This window comes from Columba livia, chromosome 20 (genome assembly GCF_036013475.1).
Source record: "Columba livia isolate bColLiv1 breed racing homer chromosome 20, bColLiv1.pat.W.v2, whole genome shotgun sequence".
In the NCBI taxonomy this organism is placed as follows: domain Eukaryota; kingdom Metazoa; phylum Chordata; class Aves; order Columbiformes; family Columbidae; genus Columba; species Columba livia.
In genome coordinates, this window is record NC_088621.1 from 6,648,879 (window position 1) to 6,657,914 (window position 9,036).

At 50.2% G+C, this 9,036-nt stretch overlaps 1 protein-coding gene and 1 long non-coding RNA gene across 15 annotated transcripts in view; one reads left to right on the forward strand and one right to left on the reverse strand.

Moving 5' to 3' along the window:
• The window catches only part of CUX1 (cut like homeobox 1), a 263,714-nt gene extending 262,435 nt beyond the window's left edge, over positions 1-1,279 (reverse strand). For 13 of the 14 annotated variants that reach the window (XM_065037085.1, XM_065037090.1, XM_065037082.1 and 10 more), the window contains exon 1: positions 1,007-1,171. In XM_065037085.1, the coding sequence (XP_064893157.1) occupies positions 1,007-1,069 (63 nt within the window). In that variant the 5' untranslated portion in view covers positions 1,070-1,171. Of the gene's footprint in view, positions 1-1,006 lie in introns of all 14 variants that reach the window. The other variant, XM_065037091.1, reaches the window with a different exon arrangement.
• On the forward strand, positions 383-7,663 carry LOC110358510 (uncharacterized). Its single transcript, XR_010467351.1, has 5 exons — positions 383-511; positions 3,147-3,295; positions 3,865-4,095; positions 6,623-6,799; positions 6,900-7,663. It is a non-coding gene; the product is annotated as an uncharacterized LOC110358510 (long non-coding RNA).
• The last annotated feature ends 1,373 nt before the right edge of the window (positions 7,664-9,036 follow it).

Consider the following 9,036-nt stretch of genomic DNA (forward strand, 5'->3'; position numbering starts at 1 on the left):
CAGATCCTGGACAGCAGGAGAGGCTGGAGAGCCGGTGAATTATGTAAGCGTGCCCTCCCGCCGCCGGGCGGGACTCCCCCGCGCCCCGCCGGCCCCGCACCGGCCCCCGCGGCAGCCACCCCGGCCGGCGCTGCCCCCGCACCCCCCGCACACACACACGTTCCCCCCGGGCCGGGCGAGGCCGGGCGCTCGGCCCCTTCCCGCCCCGCGGGACCCCGCCGCCGCTCCATCCCTCGCCGACAGCGGCTCCCCCTCCGCCCCCCGGCGCGGTGCCAGCGCGGCCGCGGCGCTCGCAGGGCGGCGGGAGCGCGTCGGGCCGGAGCCCCCTGCCCGGCGGCGGCGGAGAGGCGGGGGGCCGGCACCCCGCGGCGAGGCGAGGCGGCGGCGGCCGGGCAGCGGCGGGGAAGCGTCCGCCTGGCCGGCACCACAGCGCCCCCAGCCCCCGCCGCTCCGCGCCTGCACGCCGAGCCCGGCCGGCTCCCTGCGCCCCCACACAAAGTCCCAGCACTCGGTAAACTTTCCCCGGCTCCCGGGGAGAAAAAGCGGCGGGGAAGCGGCGGCAGGAAAGGGGAAGGCAACGGGGGAGGGAGCCGGGCGGGCGGCGGAGAGGAGCGGCCGCCGGGCAGCCCCGCCGCCGCCCTGGCCGCCCCGCACGGCCCCGGCCGGCGGGGGGGAACGGGAAGCGGGGAAGAGAGCAGCCCGGGACGGAGCGGGCGAAGCGGCGACGGCCCCGGCAGCGCCGGCTCCGGCGCCATCTTGGGCTGATCGATGAATTGAACAAAGAGGATCAATTTCCGATGGGGCCGGTGATCAATGGCGGGGGGGGGCGGGCGGAGGGAGCGGAGCGCCGCGGCCGGGCGGAGCGGGGGGTTCCCTTTAGGCGGCGCGGGCCGGCAGCGGGAGGAGGAGGGGGAGGCCGGGCCCGAGGGAAGGCGGAGAAGGGAAGGAGCGGGGGGGGGGGTCCGGCGGCGCGGCCCGGCCGGTGCGGCGAGCGGGAGAGCCTGACCTGCAGCTGCTGTAAATCAAAGCGCTTCCAATATTGAAACATCGATCCCACATTGGCCGCCATCTTGAGACATATTGAGACAGAGTGAGCGGCTGATAGAGAGAGAGGGGCTGGAGTTCAGGAGCCGGGAGGGAGGGGGAGGGAGGGAGGGAGGGAGCCGGGAGGGGGGAGGAGGGGCGGGGGGGCAAGGGGGAGGGAGGCGGGCAGGGAGCGCCCAAATCCCGGCCTGGAGCCCGCGCCCGCCCGGAACACGGACTCAGCCCGTGCGCTCGCGGGGGGGGCGGGGAGGGGGCGCTGCGCCCGCGCGCTCACAGGGCGGGCGCGCCCCGCACTACCCCCCAATATACACACACATACATACACAATCACCCCACATACACACACACAACCCGCCCACGTACACACACATACACCCCGGGGGCGACACGGCGGGCGCGGGGACATGGAGGGGGCAGCGGGGCGGTGGGGGGTACGGTGTTGCGGGAGGGGGGGCTCTGCGGGGCAGTGCGGGGTGCGGCGGGAGGGGGGGGGGAGGCTCTGCGGGGCAATGCGGGGTGCACCCCGCATTGCCCCGCAGAGCCTCCCCCCCCCCCCCTCCCGCCGCACCCCGCATTGCCCCCCCTCAGCTGCACCCCGCATTGCCCCCCCACGCTGCACCCCGCAGTGCCCCCCCCCCCGCACAGCCAGCGGGTGCGGGGGTTAATGGCAGAGAAAGCATCGTGCGCGGCAAATGGTTCCCCGACACGCAGGGGAGGTTGATGCCCTGTCGGGGAGCCTGCGGTCTAAAATTAGATAAGTGGAGAGAGTTTAGGGGAAACAACAATGAAAAAAAAACTCCATTCGAGGCAGCCTGATTCACTGTGTCCGGGGCGGTACGAATTCGGCTTTAAAAGAGATTTATTTAAATGTAGACGGGCACTTACTCATCGGGCTGGTGCCGCTGACCGCTGCCTTGGAGGGGACAACTCGGGTGAGGGCTGGAAAATCACATCCCAGCCCCGTGCAGGATATCCATAGAAACGGAGATTAAAAGGATGAAATAACTTATTTTGTTCTAAACAATAATGTTACTATAAATATGAACATTTTCCTTGCTCTCTTCCTGAAAAGCACAGAACCTTTTACCAGGCTCATCTCTTAACAAAACAAACCAGCGTACACAAACAGTCCGCAAATGTGTTCCCCCCGCAAGAAACCATTAGAAACCATTCCTCGTTTCCTTACTGGGAAATGGGCAAAACCACGGTCTGTACCTGTCCCCTTCTAAACCAATAAACTGCACAGTATTTTTCCAAATACAGCTACTTTCGCTGTTTTGCACTTCATCTGTAAAAGGAAAATATATCTTCCTCCGGGTAAGTGAGCGATTGTAGATTTTTTCTCAAATTGTATTTGATCATCGAGTGAATTTAGTGCTCACTCAAGTCAGTGGGCTGACTACTTGAAAATGGCTCTATCTTTTGAGGGGTTACAGCAGAGACAGCGGCAGAGCAATTGCTACAGATTATTTCCCAATCCGCTGCCGTCCTCGTTTGGAGGAGCACCATTATTTCAGCCTCCATTTCCACTTTTTGCTGAGGCTGCTGCTTACAAAGATACTAATTGCGATGGCGGGTTTTATGTTAATGGCTTCCACGTAATGATCAGCTCGACAACTATAGACCTTCAAATTGTTAGTTGGCTGTACTGGGAATACAACTAATGGCATTTGGTGATGAGAATGTCGGGCCTCCGTCTGGTGAACGAGGCCGAGGTTGGAACCCGAGCGCCGTGGCGCACGCGGCCGTCGTGGGGCTGCACCCAGAGGTGCCTTTTGAGGAGGAAACCCCTTTTCCTCCAGAAGTGCCCTGTTTCGAGGGCGGGCGGCTCCTTGCTGGGACGGCGGCTGCGTGTGCGCGGCTGGGGTGATGTCTGGGAGGTGTGGGGTGCCCGGCCGGGGTCCCCCCTGCTCCAGCGAGAGGGTGTCGGGTGCTGCTGAGCACCAGCCGGCTGCAGGGATGGAGCCTCCAAATTCTGACTAACAACGTAACCGGTTTGGTAGCTCTAAAATAGGATTTTAATCCTGGGAAGCATCATTTCACATTCCAGTGATCTAATCAAAATCCTTTCCTCTAATCTCTCCATGGTCCCCCCTTTCTAGATGAAAGAGGCTGGAGTTCCTGTCTTCACCCTTTCTCCGCTGCCTCCCTGCTCTACCAGTCTGTTCTGTGTCCAGGCAACTGCAAAGAGACATTTCAAAGACTCCTGCCGTGCCATGTAGATGTTTTCTCTTGTTAGTTTGGACTGCAGGTGTGTAAGCCCCAAGGATGAAGTACCACGGTGCTGTTTTAGGTTCCAGGCATACAGTCATAGTACAATAAATCACATAGTAATGCTCCACTTTGAACGCGCACGCAAAGAAAAAGGAAAAGAAAAAAGCATCTGACCTGAATCATTTTCTGGAAACACATCTGGTTAAAATCCAAAGTTTTAAATTGAGTAATATTTTAAAATACATTTGGTAGGTATTAAATTACAGTGTTATATCTGGTAATATTTATGATACTAATGTGTTAAGCAGAGGTTTATATCTGTCAAGAAATATGAATGATTGTCATATGGGGTAACAAATGTATCCTGATATAAATAATATTTTATGATATTTTTAACATTCTCGTAGTCTTTTTTTGCGGGAGTTACATCTTGTCACGTTATTGCCAATTTGAAATAAAAGCTCTGTGGCTAGATACCAAAGCTTTTAGCTAGATAATTTTGACTGAGAATAAACAGTACGGCTGATTTTAGGAAGTACTGAGAAACCTTAACTCTGCCGGAAGACAAATGCTGAGCACCTTTAATTCCTGTTGTCTTCCGTACAGGATCAAGTCCCTTATTTGCCGTTTGGCGTGGCAACCAGCCCAAGGAAATCTTGCTTGACAGCTCTGTTTTCTCAAAGTGCTGCATTTCTCCAGGCTGGATTCTGCAAAGATCCTGCAGGGTACAGAGCTCCTCGGAGCAAGCGATAATTTGCTTTGTGTTCCTGCTGGAACGTACCTATGTAAGATGGAAGAAAGACCTTGGAAAATTCGGTGCACGCTGGCAAGAAGACGGTTAGAACAAAGTTTCCTTGAATTATTATGTTTTGAGGAATCGGGCTTGTCTGTTTGTTTGAGGAAGGTTTTCTTAAGGTTAGATTTGATCTGTGTAAATGCTAACTTCTTTCAACATGCACTGGTAGAGTACTGAAAAAGTGACTATGGTGTATTTGAAGTTTAAATCTAAAATGATGGCAGTAACTAATAGGAGTTCAGTGATGCTTGCTACGTCCAAAACACTTGTAAGTAGGTTGTACAGTTTTCTTTTACATTTTCTCCCAGGTATAGTCATACAGGCACTATTTTAGGAATCAGGCAAATACTTGATTAAAATTTGTTTACTATTAATTTTACTAGGTCATAAAACGTCACTAATACAGATATTAAATAACATATTTGCACATTGGGCCATCAGTGGCAATTGATCTTGTTATGCCTCACATGTCATCATCCAGAATACTGAAGAAAATGGACCTTTATTCCAATGAGTCTCTTCTTCATTGATTCCTGTTTTTCTTCTACTTTTTCACATAAAGTGACTCCCAAATATTCTGTAAAAGTTCCTTTAGAGCCTCCCCTGACCGCTCCTTGTCCAGCCTGTCCCCTCCTCACTTTCAAGGCTCTCACCTTTGCATTTCTGCTGCCTGGCTCCACGTGCCTGTACCTGCTGGAACGGAGCGTCTCATTCCCAAATCCCGTCCCTCTCCACTGCCAAAGTGTCCTTGTGTTCACTCTCAAACTGGATTTGAGAGCAAAGTAAGCTGTGCTCCATCTACCCTGGTTATATCATGCCATTGCATAGCCAGACTCCATAGGGATGGCAAAGAATAGAGACTGCCAAACAGACTGATAATTTATGTTCCTGGGAGATTTATCCCAAATTAAGATCAAAACTCATATATGTCTTCCAAATCACAGATTACTTTTTTTTCCAATTATTGTCAGTGACTCCAGTTCTGCTTGATTTATATCTCTTGTAGTAGCCAGAGGTTTTGCAGCATATAAATTGCCAGAGGATTTGGCCAGTGATGTGGACACAATGATGTGTACAAGCTCAGGAAACCCCCCGAGCAGAAAATGGTTGGAAGCTGGGAGAATAAGGAGTATCCCATGTGCATGGGTGTCCACCCGTGGTCACTGGCAGAGACAGGAGGCTCGGCTGGATGGACCCTTGTTTCTGAACAACGTGGCGATTCCCACATTCTTTGATAATCTGTGAAAGTTTTAGCACAAGTCATGCAGACAGCGGCATATGTGACCTAAGCGTGCAATCCGTAACTACTGCACAGCCACAGATACGCGCTGGTAGGTGCAAGCAATTCTCATAGAGGGCAGGGAAAACAGCCACAATTAAAAGCAAAGTAAATTTGGGTGGTGTGGTTACTTGCTGTTTAGCTCTGAAGACATTTAGAAGTATCCAGCGTAACCCACAACAGATCTTCTTTGAGGATTTGTGGATTAAGCCATACCAACAAAAACATGTGATGACATTGTAGTGGTATTCTCTGCCATGTACAGCAGGAGTTATTGAAGACCCCAAAAGAACAAATGTATTACTGTGCCTAATGAATCGAGTCAGTCTTCCCAGATTGAATATGTTTGCAACATTTCTGTCAAATAGCTGCCTTTCTTACGGTATATTCTATCCAGATGCATGGTTGTGTTTTGGCCAATGTAAGTAATAACAATACCCATAGGCAATCAGGAGAAGAAAAGGACCTAGCAGATTATTCCCGCCCTTTAGCTGGCAGTGAATACCAGTTTCACACCAAATTTATTTGAGCGTATCGCTCGTACCAGTTTCAATTTGTAAGCGCCGTCCTTGCCTTATTGTCCTTTGTCCCGTGCCAGGATGGTACCAGAGGCAGCGTTTGCTGGGCACGTTGAGCCCTTCCTTGGCTGGGCAGGGCTCACGCTTCCTCTTCTCTCCCACTTAGGCTGTTCTGTTGATTTGCACATTTATCTTCTCTGTCCTTTAAAGGGGTTAAGGAGACAAGTTAGTAAATTACGTTCCCAGGCAAAATTCCCACCTTTTTTCTCACTTGGAACCTTTCACTTGTTTTTCACTTGTTTTTTTACCTCTTATTGGTTTCTGTTAGGGTTTTGGGTTTGGGTGTTGGGGTTTTTTTTGCACATCCTTTTTTGCGGTACTTAACTCTTGCTGTTCCTGTCATGAATTTCCTCACCCGCTTCATGCAGCCACTTCCTCACTACACGTTCTTGCTCTTGCCAACTTGGTTGGGGACCCGTTTTGGCCATGCTTTCCCCCCAGCTCTGTCCCAGCCAGGTTTTTCTCCCAGGTCCAATATTTCACGCATTACTTTACCAAGCTGAAACCAGCATTATTAGTTTAAATCCCTTTTTGATTTTGGAACCTCAACTGGAATATTCTATTCTGCTTTCTTTGTGCTGCTCCCCCCGTGGCAGGAGAGCTGGTTTAGTGACCGTAGCTGGGGATGGGATCTGCCTTCAGATGTCACACGGCTTTTCGTGACATGAAACAATTCACCAAGTCTTCCCTCAGTTTCTCCATTCTGTACAGTACTCGTGGTCACCGGGAGATAAACATCTCATGGTGAGTGTCTGGCACTTGCACCTCGTGGGCTGCAGAACTGCAGGAAGGAGACGGAGGGAAATACAGAAATAAAGCAGTGGAGCGGCTGCTCCCTCACCCACCGGTTTCCCTTTCATTCACTTCCAGATAAAGCCTATAAAGCAGGTGAGCGCAAAGCTGATGCTGGCTTGGAAAAGAGCAAAACGGTGTTTCTTTCACTTTCCAATCACAAACACTTAAACATCCCTCTGCTCCTTTCCTCCAGCTGGGATTTTCAGTCCCCTGTCACCCCCCGGCGCTCGCAGCCTTTGCGGGGTGTCCCTTTAGGGTGTCCCCCGCGGGTGCCGGCTGTCCCAGGGCGGCTCAGCCCCGCGTCAGCTCCGGCTCACGGGTGCCAAGGGGAGAGGCGTCCGCCCTGGGCCCTGTCGGAACACGCCGGGCCGGGAGAGGAGCGGCAGCCGGGATGGAGAGACAGGTGTGTGCGGAGATGGGGAGATACCCAGACACAGCGACTCGCCGCCTCCTGCGAAACCAACCTCCGCACGGGGCTCCGGCGCTGGCAGGAGCAGCCAGGGACCGGGTCTTATTGTCCTATGTGATGTTTTGGATGTCTGAGGTGATTTTTCTCCCAATAATGAGTGTGAGGTTTCATTTTGGGAAGCACATCTTTTCTTAGAAACACAACTGCGACTGGCTGAGCACAACTGTGATTTACTGCAAACACAACTGTGTTTGGGGTTGTTGCATTTGGATGCTGGGGTAGGAGAAACAGTAATTCTGGATTCATGCAGAAAGGGAGAAAACAGACACCCTTCGAGGAAGCTGTAAGTTCACTGCAGCTGCCATACACTGGTGAAACTGATGCTGCATCCCACAGGAAACACCTTAGTGTGGAGAATCTCCTTTCTAAAGAGAGCACATTCGTGCCTGTCATGACATACACGAGTGAACCAAAGTGGTTTGGGTAACATATCAATCCAGTATTTCTTTAGTAACATGTATGAAATAAACTGATTGTTTTTCCCCTTGGCATTGCATCATTTCCTATTTGGTGTCTGGGTGGTGATGGATTACCAAATAGGGAAAAGAAGTCCATATAATTTTTTATAACTCAATATTACCCTCTCCTTTGGAATAAAGAGATCCGGTCTTATTCTGGCCATGATTCTGCACATTTATATGCTGGCCCTTGATTGCATCTGCTTGGCATTATCCTGGATTGGGGCTTTAACCTGATATGAATCCAAAGACATTATAAGGGAATTGGTGGGATCACTCTGAATTTCCAGGGGTGTAGGCTCATGCAGACCATAGCCTATTAATCTTGTTGTGTTCTTGCTGTAAATAGCAAGCTGGATGTGGCCCAACAAGAGTAAAACAAATTGAAAACATTCATAAAGAGAAGTAAATGGGTTTAAGATGCAAGAATAATGTATTGGTGGGTTGTCTCCAAGTATCCATTTTTTAAAAGTACCAAAGCACATACAAAACTTGATTTTAACATGTTCTTAAATGCCCCGCTGCGTGGGGCTGAGCCAGGGCCGTATGCACAAGACCCGCTTTCATGAAAGGATTATCTATCAAAAACAATTAAAACTGCGAGAAGGAGGGAAGTGTTCAAGGGCAGCCAACCTGGAGGAAACAAATGTCATGTAGTTATGTGAAGTGTTTCTAAGTGCAGTTTATGAACACGTATGAAAGAGTAATTTTTCACTTTTCAGACTGCAACTGTCACACAGAAAAGAAACAATTGCCTGTTTGTCTTTTTCAAGGATTTTTAGAGAACACGTTGCAGTTCGGATATTTGTTTTGACCTGCTTTTTCTTTTTTAATAGCTTATTGTTTTGTTGATTACTTCAGATTAGCTTTCTTGTGTGCTCGCCTTCATTTGTGGTTTATAAAGAAACCCAGTTTATCTGAAAGCAGGAATTTAGTTTAAATTTTGTTTAAAATTTCAGACTTTCACACACATGGATTACCCAATTTGAGCCATAAATCTCACTTTTTATTTGTCTTACATCATCAGAATAAACGCGAAATGACACAGAATGCCCGGAATTGCAATAATGCAGTGTAACAGAACTATCAAGCTTCATATATAGATAAGATTAATGCATAAATCTAATTTGATATTTTACATTACTGGGCTAATATTTTACAGATGTAATGCCAAGTTGTTAAGTAAATGAAAATCACCGAGCGTCCAATTCTGAAAGGATTACTCAGGCAAAAATCCCTGAAGTCAAAGGGAGTATTGCCTGAACGAAGTCTGCAAAATTAGAACTAGAGCCATATTCCCAAAACAGACAAGCAGGTTTATCTTAGAGATCTGCCCATGAGTTGAGTTCTTGTAACAATGAAAGATATATAGGGAAAACGAACAAGCAGGTAACCTGAAATAT